Source organism: Schistocerca piceifrons, chromosome 3 (genome assembly GCF_021461385.2).
Source record: "Schistocerca piceifrons isolate TAMUIC-IGC-003096 chromosome 3, iqSchPice1.1, whole genome shotgun sequence".
NCBI lineage: Eukaryota > Metazoa > Arthropoda > Insecta > Orthoptera > Acrididae > Schistocerca > Schistocerca piceifrons.
Genome location: NC_060140.1, coordinates 903,038,901 through 903,051,760, shown reverse-complemented (window position 1 = coordinate 903,051,760; position 12,860 = coordinate 903,038,901). Strand labels below are relative to the sequence as shown.

The following is a 12,860-nucleotide window of genomic DNA, read 5'->3' as shown; positions in this document are numbered from 1 at the left end:
GCATCAAAAACGGAAGGGCGATAAAGCACCAATAAATAACAGAACATTTTTGGTGGTCACTACTTGGATCACTTAGCCATCCATCAGACCACTTCGTGCTGCTGTTAGTCGCGATCAAAAACTTTCCGTTTGAGGGCGTTGATGCAGCGTACATTCAACGTACTGTGACTCCGACGTGGGTATATAACACCGACTTGTAAGCAAACGGTTAGTGTGCCATTCGTGTCTTTTCGACGTGTCTACGGTAAATGCCGAAACTTGAACTGTGGCGACGTTACTACCGACTGCGTCCAAACAAGACCAGCGTGCTGTTATTCTTTTCTTGGCTACCGAAGGACGAACACCGGTAGACGTCGATCGGAGAAAGAAGAATGTGTGTGGGGCAGCATGTCGGTCGAAAACCAACTGCGAGAAGGGGTGCTGCTGCTTCATGGCAGCGTACGTCCCCGCATCGCAAACGGCGTAACGCAGAAGTTACGCCAACTATAGTGGGAGTCTCTCGGGCACCCGCCTTGTAGCCCTGATCTCTCCCCACGCAATTATCACACTTGGGTCCCTTAAAAAAGGCCTCGAAGGGTCGACGATTCCTGTCGGACGAGGATGTATAGCAGGCAGTTGCGGATTTCTTCACGCAGCAGGACACGATGTTTTACGAAACGAGTATATTCAACGTGCTGCGTCGGCGATTTCGCCTGACTGGCTTACCGTTTCTGGATTTTACTGCCCCTTATACATTTAACCTGCAGTGCGGCATGGAACTGTGTAAATGTGTTCCAGCAAAGCACACCGGGCTTCACAGTAATACCATGTAACACTGCCCCTAGCGTTGGTTACGCTTCAAGACGGCGAGAAAGAGTCCAGTTCCGCCTTATCCAGATGAAGCCGCTCACTGGTATAACTACTAAATTGCGTGGATGTTGATTCTTACCTTTCACCCGATGTTCCAAATAGTCTGAGAAATTTCCTAGGGGATTAAGATCTGTGAATTAACGAATCAGTTGAGATTCCAAAGGTACCGGTGTGTACCTTAAACCACGAACTATGCGTGCAGCCAAGCTGGTGCAGTGTGAGAACTGGACTATGGGAACCCAGAATCAAATATACAGGTAGTCGCTCTGGTGTAGGCTGTAACAGCAGCGCATACATTGGTAGTTCCATTTACATGATGGCGCGCTCACAACCTCGACAGAATTATACTGAAATGTACTCCGGCCGTGAAAACCCACGTTCAGATGATGATTATGACGCTTCACGGCGCTCATCGGCACGGTTAGCACAGGTCTCGCTGAGATCAACGCACGCGTTTTGTGAACTGATCGAAGAAATATTTTCTTACAAATAACGCCAATATAGTCTGTCCCAGTATCTTCCAAGACTGGAGCAATTTCCCTTTAATTATTGGAACCCTAACAGTGACGGAAGAGCAATGTTATAAATGATAAACTTTACGAAAAATTTGTTACGAGGAAAATGAATAATCAGGAGATTATGTGAGTTTTTGACGTAGGAGGAGGTGAGTTCCTTTTTAAAATAACAAAACTACCGTCAAATATTGAAATTTAAAAACCTGTAGCAATTACAGGAAGTTATTATAGTCTCTACGTAAGCTACTACCAGGGTAATCCCAAAAGTAAGGTCTCCTATTTTTAAAGTACATAAACCTATTCATTTCTACAATGGTTTACCTCACTTTAGAGCTTGAACATTTATCTATTTTTCGACATTATCACCATTTCTGTCGATGCATTTTTGTAGACGCCGTATCAGTTTTTGTATGCCCATGTCATACCAGCTCGCCACCATGCTGTTCAGAAAGTTATAAACTGACGTGATAGTTGCTTGGTCTCAGGTGTAGAGTGGTATGCCCAGGTTTCGTCACCCGTGACAGCTGAGTCCAGAAAGTTGTCCTGTTCGGCTGTAAGGCGGTGAAGAAATGCGCGGGAAGCACCAACTCGTTGCCGCTTGTGGTCCTCAGTCAGCATGTGTGGCACCCATCTTGCGCGCACCTTCCGGTAGTTCAATGTTTCCGTTAAAATTCTGTGAGCGGTGCTTCGGGAAACCTCAGGAAGCAACGTGCAGAGATCATCCAGGGTGATCCGCCGATCTTCACGCATGCTTTGCTCAACCTTCAACACTGTCTCCTCAGGAATTGACGGTCTCCCGCTCCTCTGTTCGTCGTGAATTTCGGTCCGACCAGCTGCAAACTCTCTAACCACTTACGAACATTTTTGACTTTTCTTTGCGTATTTTTTCAGAAAACACTAAAAGATCGTAACTTCGCGAAGTCGCGCTTAGGCTTAAATTTTGTAAACGTGTTTGTTTCTTGTTTCCCGGTAATTTAACTAGTGTCTCGGTAACAAATAAGTAAACTACCGTAAATAGCGTATAACTTCATTGTTTTAATACAGATTTCAGAAAAACAGCGTAACTTTATATCAGAAACTTGCCTATATACATTTGTTTATAGGCCTAATTCTCGTAACGTTTTTGGAGAGTCAAAGTTAAAGTATCTCGTTTAATTGTCCTTTTTTTTCATTCCATCGAGTGAAATATATAATAAATAGCGTATACCTTCATTGTTTTAATACAGATCTCAGAAAAACAGCGGAATTTTAAATCAGAAACTTGCTTATATACATTTGTGAATAGGCTTAATTCTTGTAACGTCTTTTTTGATTTTCGGTAATTTAATTGATTTATTCTAGCTAAAGTATTATTTTTGCCATGAGTGAGAAGTGCCTGACTTGCCGTAGAATTGTTAGTTCCGGGGTTTGGTGTGATGGATGTAGTAGTTTTTTTCACTGGGGGGACTGCAGTGGCGTGGGTGTTGGGAAAGTGGATCAGGCTCATCAGTGGTTATGTAGGATTTGCAGCAGAGATAGGAAGATAGTGGAACAGGGGGGGAAAATTGCTGCCCTTCAGGCTGAGCTAGATCAGGCTAGGGAAGATCTGGACAGGTTAAGGAGGGAGAAGGGCAAAGAGATGTGGGAAGTGGCAACAGGTAGCAGAAGGAACAGGCCTAGAACTAAGTTTGACAGTTTTGTGGTGAATGTCAAAAATAAGTTTGACCTGTTGCTTCAGTTAGAAACTGATGAGCCTCAAGCAGAGGTAGGTGTAGACAGGACACAACAAACTTTCAATAGGAAATTGAAAAAGAATGTAGGAAAGTCATCGAAAAGGAAGAAAGTTTTGTTGTTAGGCAGTTCTCATGCCAGAGGTGTAGGCCAACTTCTGCAGGAGGAATTAGGACCAGAATACCAGGTCACAAATTTTTTCAAACCAAGTGCTAGTCTGGATCAGGTGACAGAGGATTTAGGTTCACTCTGTAAAGGATTTACCAGGGAAGACACCGTGGTTATTGTGGGAGGGCCAGGGAACAGCATCGACAGAGATCCTGGGTACAGTATAGAATGTGACCTGGTAAAGATTGCGTCGGCATCGAGACACACAAATGTTGAATTTGTATCTGTCCTGAGACGCCATGACCGGCCTCATTTGAACTCTTCTGTTGGGAGAGTTAATTTGGAGTTGGAACAGCTGCTTGGGTCGGGTGCGGGGGCTCATATTGGTGTGGTTCCTGTTGATTATCTCAGTTGGTGGGACTATACCAAGCACGGCCTACATCTCAACAGGAAAGGGAAGGGGAAACTGGCTGGGGTAATAGCAGGAAATTTAAGGGGGGGGGAGGCACTGCCATGAATGGTAAAAAATACCAGTGGTTACAGGTGTTGGAGCAGCACCTTTTTTAGGATAGGTAAGACAGAAAGATGTCAAGTTCTACGAGAGGTCAGGATTGAAACAACTCTTCAGTTTAGGAAAGAAATTAAACAGCACAATTCTAGCACATTTGATCACCAATCACAGCTATCAATTATAAATTTTCACCAATCACCAGAAATTTTATCTCCACCAAGTTGTATCTCAGTCCTAGGTAATTGCATTGATGAATTAAAGTCACCCAACCCAGTTGACATAATCTGCCTCTCTGAACACCATGTGACCACTGGTATAGGAACTAGGCCTAAGCACAATGAGAAACTCAGACAGGAGAGTACTGCAAATGTTAGAATAAGGAAAGGTTCTCATAAAAGTATAATTAAAAATAATGTAAGTATATTTCATCAAAATATTGGGAGTTTAAAGAATAAAGTAGATTAGCTTCTGGTTTGTTTAGAAGATTTAGAAGCTGAGAATGAAATAGATATACTATGCCTGTCTGAGCATCACATTGTTACTGATATGGATAAGGTAAATGTAAGTGGATATAAGCTCTCTGCACATGTAATGGGAGAAAATATGGAGAAAGGAGGAGTTGCCATATATGTCAAAAGTTATCATTGTGCAAAAAGTATAGAAACAAAAAAGTTTTGTGTAGAGAAACATATAGAAGCATGTGCCTGTGAGCTTAAATTAAATAAAGGCACATTTATAATTGTAACTGTATATAGGTCCCCATCAGGAAATTTTCATCTATTTCTGAAAAATTTGGACTCCTTGTTGTGCTATCTGTCAGACAGGGGGAAGCAAATTATTATTTGTGGGGACTTCAATGTAGATTCTCTGAAAGAGGGTAATAGGAAAAATGACCTTGAAGTATTACTCGGTTCTTTCAATTTGACACCCGTTATTGATTTTCCTACTCGGGTGGTAAAGGATAGCAGCTCACTGATAGATAACTTCTTTATAGACCAAGATAAGTTTAACCAGATAAATGCTCAGCCTGTTGAGAATGGTCTTTCTGATCATGGTGCACAGCTAGTTACAATATATGACATAGCTCCATTCAGCAATACTAAACAGTCCTCCAAAGTAGTACGTTCAGTCAACGATTTAACAATTGCAAATTTCAGGGAAAGCCTACAGCAGTTAGACTGGGATGAGGTGTACCGTGAACCTGATGCCAATTTAAAATATAATTTATTTCATGACATTTTTGTAAATGCATTTGAAAACTGCTTCCCCAAGAAAATAGTTAAATATACTTGTAAGAAACCTTGTAACAAACCATGGCTTACTAAGGGTATAAAAATATCTTGTAACTGGAAAAGGGAAATGTATCTGGCAGCGAGAAAGAGTAGTGACCCAGAAACTATCAAAAATTATAAAAACTACTGTGTTATATTAAGAAAAGCTATTAAAAAATCCAGGAGTATGTGTATCATGTCTGAAATCAGCAACTCTGATAATAAAATTAAAACAATTTGGAATATTATTAAAAGAGAAACAGGTCAACCAAGAGCAGAGGAAGACAGTATTACCATCAAATTGAATGAAAACTTTACGAACAAAAAGTCAGAAGTTGAAAATATTTTTAATAATCATTTTCTAAATGTTGTGGATATAGTAGGATCCAGGTGTTCATTAGAAGATGCTAAGCTGTTAATGGAAGAGGCCATACCTATGCAATTTGATACAATTGAAATCTCACCCACTTCTCCCTCTGAAATTAGGAAAATAATAAACTTGCTTAAAAGCAAAAACTCACATGGAATTGATGGCATTTCCAGCAAAATACTAAAAGCTTGTTCTCAACAGATAAGTAAGATTCTCAGCCACCTGTGTAATAGCTCTCTGGAACAGGGCATTTTCCCTGATGGACTGAAATATACTATTGTTATACCTTTGCATAAAAAGGGGGATAGATCTGATGTCAACAATTACCGTCCAATCTCCCTTCTAACAGCTTTATCCAAAATTTTTGAGAAAGTAATGTATTCAAGAGTAGCTTCACATATCTGTAAAAATGAAGTACTAACAAAATGTCAGTTTGGTTTCCAGAAAGGTTTTTCAACAGAAAATGCCATATATGCTTACACCAGTCAAATTTTGAATGATCTGAATAACCGAACACCACCCATTGGGATTTTTTGTGATCTCTCAAAGGCTTTTGATTGTGTAAATCATGAAATTCTGCTAGACAAGCTCAAGTATTGTGGCATGAGTGGGACAGTGCACAAATGGTTTAATTCATACCTAACTGGAAGAGTGCAGAAAGTTGAAATAAGTAGTTCTCGTAACATCCAAAGATCAGCAGATTCCTCAAACTGGGGAACTATCAAGAATGGGGTTCCACAAGGGTCAGTCTTGGGTCCTTTGTTGTTCTTATTATATATTAATGACTTGCCATTCTACATTCATGAAGAGGCAAAGTTAGTTCTCTTTGCTGATGATACAAGTATAGTAATCACACCTGACAAACAAGAATTAACTGATGAAATTGTCAATACTGTCTTTCAGAAAATTACTAAGTGGTTCCTTGTAAACGGACTCTCACTGAATTTTGATAAGACACAGTACATACAGTTCCGTACAGGGATTGGTATGACGCCATTAATAAATATAGACCTTAATCAGAAGCATATAGCTACGGTAGAATATTCCAAATTTTTAGGTGTGTCCATTGATGAGAGATTAAATTGGAAGAAACACATTGATGATCTGCTGAAACGTTTGAGTTCAGCTACTTATGCAATAAGGGTCATTGCAAATTTTGGTGATAAACATCTTAGTAAATTAGCTTACTACGCCTATTTTCACTCATTGCTTGCATATGGCATCATATTTTGGGGGAATTCATCACTGAGGAATAAAGTATTTATTGCACAAAAGCGTGTAATCAGAATAATAGCTGGAGTCCACCCAAGATCATCCTGCAGACATTTATTTAAGGATCTAGGGATATTCACAGTAGCTTCTCAGTATATATACTCTCTTATGAAATTTGTTATTAACAACCAAACCCAATTCAAAAGTAATAGCAGTGTGCATAACTACAATACTAGGAGAAAGGATGATCTTCACTATTCAAGATTAAATCTAACTTTAGCACAGAAAGGGGTGAATTATACTGCCACTAAAGTCTTTGGTCACTTACCAAATAGTATCAAAAGTCTGACAGATAACCGACAAGTATTTAAGAAGAAATTAAAAGAATTTCTGAATGACAACTCCTTTACTCCATAGAGGAATTTTTAGATATAAATTAAGAAAAAAAAGAAAAAAATATTTAAAAAATAAAAAAAACAAACACAAGAAAATAAAGTTGTTATATTAACTTAAGTATGTTGTTAAATTAACCTAATTATGTCATGTATTAGAAAATTCGACTCGTTCCACATCATTACGAAATATCGTATTCATGATCCATGGAACTAGTATTAATCTAATCTAATCTAATCTGACATACATGTACGACTCACCATACACTTCCGTCAACTGGCTATGGATTTCAATCGGCGCAGTGCCCTTTGCGTTCAAAAACTGCGCACAATTCGCACTTGGCGGTAACATCCAACGAGAGCTCCATTCTCAACGGCTGCCAAGCCAAGACTGAGCGCCTCAGCGCGGCGTACGCATGTTTACACACAGCGCTTGAAGCACCCTTCATAACAGTGTGACCAACTGGCACACAGTGTTCTGTACTTATAAAAAAATAGATCTTACTTTTGGGATTACTCTCGTATTTCGTGAATTTAAGTTTACCTGGATGAAAACACTAAAATGTTTCCCCTGATACATATGAGCAGCCGACCTCTAACGTGCGAAACTGGCACGAACCAGCCGCGCTCAGACTTAGGTCCGATATACAGGATGTCCCAGAAATGTTGCGACAAATTTCTAGGGGAGGTTTGTTCATTGTGTAAAGCTTGGGTATTGCATAGGAACCCGTGGCCGCAAACGACAGAGTAAGTGGTAGCAGAGGTTGAAGATCGGGAAAGAAACTAGAGAATGATTCACTTGAATCATTTATTCGACGTAATAAGTACACATGGTGTAAGGCATGAATACAGTTCTAATGTTACGTAGATGCTCGAAGTCTGAACAATCACCGACGGAGCGCTGACTGCCGGCAGTCCTCGATCACATCGGGAGCTTCTTTGATTGTAGCAGCTGCGCAGACGGTTCTTGCGATAAGATCCATTCGAAAGTTAACAGAATCACTACACGTGAGAGATTTGTTCGCATTGGACTGGATGTTCGTAGGCATTAGAACAGGTCACTTCCACATTGGTGGCTTGGGCGTTGTGGACCGATTCGCCGGTCCCCACGCACGCAGGGTTTATCGAGCCTCGATTTCTGTCTTTGAAGAGTCTGAAATGGATGTAGGATCGTTTGCACAGCTGCTACGATCAAAGAAACTCCTGTTGAGCAGTCAATGCTCCGACGGTGTGAGGCAGGCGTGGCATCTGATGGTTCAAACTTCGACCATCTACGTAACATTAGAACTGTATTCCTGTGGTTCACCAAGTGTATTCATTACGTCCAATAAATGTTTGAAATGAATCACTGTCTCGCCTCCTTTCCGATCTTCGACCTCCATTTGCGGCCATGGGTTGCTATGAAATTCTCAATCGTTATGTTCCTCACTTTCTACAAAAGTGTGTTACAACATTTCTGGGACACCCAGCATATCACTACTTCCCCTCAAGAAATCAGTTTTCCACCGCCAATATTTGTGTATCTCGTTTAGTCGTCTCGCATGGGTCTGGTCGATGTAGCAAACGTTTTCCTCTTAATGTTTGTGTGTATGAAAAAAAAAACTTAGTAAAGAGGGATCACAAGCTCGTTTTGCGGAGGGTTGGGGAAATACATCAAATGTGAAAGGAGACATTTCGGCATTTTGTTAAGCGATAAAGGGAAACCACGGAAAGCATAAATGTGGACCGGGGATTTGAACCGCCGTCCTCTGCCATCCGAATCCAGTGTCTTTCTACTGCGTCATGTCGCTTGGGACAGCAGAAAGGGCAGCAACCCAGTAACAAATACACAGCCTCAGCAACAACTCGCAGGTAGTCCAGCCGTGAATCTGATAGCACGGGGTCAGTTAGTCCCCTACAGACAAATCCTATGTTCATGTATCCCGCTAGCTCCCTTTAAACGTTTAATTTGCCACCGCCATCATTTGTCTCTCTAATTCAGTTGTTTTCCATGTTCCTGATCCATATATTAAAATAGTTCGTGCAGTAGTACAGTAGATTCTTTTCTTTGAATGTTCGTGTATATGACATAAGAAAATCGTAGGAGAGCTAGGCAAGTCACCAAACTTAGACAGCTAGGCGTTGCGGATTAATGATAAATAGACTGGCTGAGAAAAAAACTGAGTTATCCAGAAGACATGCTCGAATGTCAGTGTAAAGCCGTACATGAACAAACCACTGGCGAGAATGTAGATGACAGAGTTGCCATTATCTGTGCCAGGTAGAATATTCACAAGAGTACATTACTGTTGTTCATCTCTCTCCCCACATCCACCACTGCTGGCGGCTCACCTCCAACTGCGCAACGCTATGCGCTGTTAACAGCCAACTAGACTTGGCTACTGTTTCTATGTTTCGATACAGTGTATCGATACGTGGAAGGGCTGGGAAACATGGTGAATTTACAGTTACGGTTCGAAACACCTTGAAAGACAAAAATTTTTCTGTTATATTTTGTTATTTATTCGAATTATTTGGCATTGTTTGTGAGTCTATAGTCACTGTGCCTATTATCCACAATGATTCCCTTTGTGTGCATGGGAATTAGCAGGATGGGTATATTCCCATACTAGCGGAATGTGGGAATCCCAGTACCACATCCGTTGTTTCTGCAGTTCGCTCCCACCTCCAGTTCCGTTCGTGGTGGTTCTTCTGTCTTCAGCTATGGCTGTCCTCAGCCAATTGAAAAGTATGAAAGTCACACGACACGAAAGCAGCGCATTTGCTGCATGAAATACGAAACTGCCAAGACGCCTAAGTGATAGTTTCATACTTTCTGCGATATGATCAGCGCTCTCGCACCTCATTTGTGTTTATATGGACATACCTATACAGTAGACATTCAAGATGATAAAATGTCTAGGTTTATTAGATTACAACACACAAACTGTTTAACTGTTTCGAAACAGCCTATCGAAACATTACATTGTACTGTATCATTTGTTTCGAAACAGTTACGTGTTTCAGTTTGCCCATCTCTACAGCCAACTGCCCAACACTACAATACCAAATTCCAACAATGCAAGCCAGCCACAGACTGCACACAGCACAGTCAGTGATTTTCATATAGAGCGCTACATGGCGTTACTAACATAAAAACCTAAACAGCCTACTTACAACGTATTGATAAGTGGGCTCCAACTGCGAAGTTGTTTGTAAATTTAACTCGATTTTGTAATAACTAAATTACAAACACACATCCTCTGAACTGGTGAAGTTTCATTTCGTTTTCTCTTCAGCTTATGACTCCTCACTTTTTTGGTCAGCCAGCGTACATTTAGTACAGGAAAGCGGAGTTGTAGTACATAATGAAAATGAAATTCAAAGGAAGAATGAAAAATTTTGATCAAATTAGAAAAACAAAAATAAAGTAGCAAACCATAACGTAAGCAAAAGACTGAAACTACGAAATTCAGTAGTGAATCAGGGAAACAACTTACGAACCACGCAAGGGGGTGAAATACGATAGTATTAGTACTAAAGAATCGGCGTGTTTGGGGGACAGACGTAGGCGCGGCATGCGGAACCCCTGCTGCGTAGCGCGCAAGGGGAATGTGGTGCATTTGGTAGGAAAGGGCGGCCCCAGGAGATTTCGGCTCTGGGAAGAGGGCAGCGAGTGAAATTGCTTTGGGGAAGGACGCGAAGTGTTTGGCGATGCGGAAGCGGGGGGCGCGATGTGTAGGTAGAGGGTGCGCAGTTGGTGGGAGTTCGGCGCGCTGGCAGCGGCCGTGGCTTGTGACTGCCGCCAGCGTGAGGCGCGAGGTGCGAGGTGCGGACGTAACGAGCGGCATCCGCCCCACGCCGCACGCCGCTCCTACCGTATCGGCGCTCCACACGCCGGAGGCAGGCGGGGGCGCCAGGCCGCTGGGTCGCAGGCACGGCGTAATGGGAGCACCGGACAAAAAGCTCGTCTGCCCCGGGGTATGTCACGTTGATTTCGTGTAAGACCTCCTCTAGCCTCGAGAATGGCCTCGATTCGGTGAGGAAGACGGTCCACAAGGTTGCTCAGGTACACCGAATTCGATTAAAACCACATTCCCCGAGCGATCAAATTACACGGGTGTGAACTGCTTTCACGGACTGTTCCAAATAGTCCCAGACATTTTCTATTTGTCATTAGTCTCCTTACATTGGGAGAACGCAGATGTGCACTGAACTGATGAATAACCACTCCAGCTGGTAATAATCCATTAACTTACTCCACGGCCGGATTCCGCTTTCATACTGAAGCCATTTTCTAGTGAATCTAAAACTGGTAAATGCTACCAAACGTTGTACAACGACGGACGTTCAATAAAAATGCAACAAATTTTTTCCTATCCAATTTCGGTTGAAAAAATGCGGAATTTCTTGGGGGTCGTCGTGGGATATTCCCGCTTCAGCTCAATTGTTTCGTAAAGTTCGGATAGGTGGCGGCGCTATCCGTAGCCTTCAAAATGGCGTCCGTAACGGAAGTGCGTTTCAAGCAGAGCTTCAACCAGAGCATCGCAGATATTCACATGCGCCTACAGAAAGTCTATGGAGGCCTGGCACTGAATAAAAGCACGGTGAATCGTTGGGCGAGGCGTCTGTCATCATCACAGCAAGGTCACGGAAACCTATCTGGTCTCCTGTGTGTTGTCTGGACGTACACAGCTGTAACTCCTCTAATGTTGGAACGTGCGGACACTCTCATTTGAGGCAATTGACAGATCACAATCAAACAGCTGGTGCACAACTGGACGGCTCTGTTAGTGGTGCTGACACATTGGTCCACCAGTTGGGGTACTCAAAGGTGCATGTTCACTAGGTTTCTTGCTGAGCAACGAAGGACCATCAGCGCGGAATCGCTTGCGCGTAGGAGGCTGATCTTGACAGTTTTTGTCGAACATTGTGAGAGGCGATGAAAGATGGGCTCATCACTTAGACCCGGAAACAAAACGGCGATCCATGAAGTGGCGTCACTCTACTTCTCCTCCGAAGAAAGAGTCCAAAGCCGTACCCCCAGCGGGTAAAAGTCATGGCGAGTCTTCTGGTAGTTTGAATGGGTTACTTGTCTGATGTCCTCTCACACAAGTCAGCTCATTCGAGAGGAGCTCACAAAACTTCATTGGACTGTTCTTCCTCATATCTTTGACCTTCCGACTTCCATCTGTTTGTCTCAATGAAGGATGTACTCTGCGGGAAGCAGTACTCGGATGATGGGGAGGCTACTGATGTAGCAAGACGTTGTCTCCGACGTCGACCACTAGTGTGGTTCCATGCTGGCGTACAGGCCCTGCTAGTAAGGTGGCGTAAGGTCGTCGCACTGATCGCAGATTATGTTGAAAAATAGGGTTTTGTAGGCAAAAGAGTGGGAAGTAATATGCGTACATCCTGTATAAAAGCAAGCTGCTTTCAGAAAAAACGTTTTGTATTGTTGAATGCCCCTATTACGTAATGATACAATGAATACATAAGTAATTTACATAATAGGAAAGCAGTAGTTTCGAAAAGAAAATGTCAAGTTTACACATGTATAGTAAAGTTACAGAGAAAACAGAAATTAGTTTCCATTGTATTGTAGTAAAGGAAAGTTAAATGATTACGAAAGTAAGTCGAGTAGAATTAAACTGGTATGGCAAAAAAAAGTAGGAAAAATGGGTACGTCACGATTATAAGAAGTGTACACCTTGATAAATTACGACCATTACCACGCTTTAGCATTAAAAGGAATTATATCTGACCCTCCGAAAATTTTAAATTGTGTGGCTCCAGCGTAAAAACTGAAATCGGTCGTGGAATGAACTACATGATTTTTAGAAACCGTAGCTGCTGTTCAACGATCTTGTATGGGGTTAAGATGGGGTGATTTAGCGGACCAGTTGAAGTGCGATAGGACACCAAAGTCTACTTTGGTCCAGA

The 12,860-nt window shown here is 42.1% G+C and overlaps 1 protein-coding gene across 1 annotated transcript in view; it reads left to right on the top strand.

The window, feature by feature from the left end:
- The first annotated feature begins 10,631 nt into the window (after positions 1 to 10,631).
- The window catches only part of LOC124789178 (frizzled-5-like), a 104,270-nt gene continuing 102,041 nt past the window's right edge, over positions 10,632 to 12,860 (top strand). Inside the window, exon 1 of the mRNA XM_047256472.1 lies at positions 10,632 to 10,898. Within this exon, the coding sequence (XP_047112428.1) occupies positions 10,632 to 10,898 (267 nt within the window). The remainder of the gene's footprint in view (positions 10,899 to 12,860) is intronic.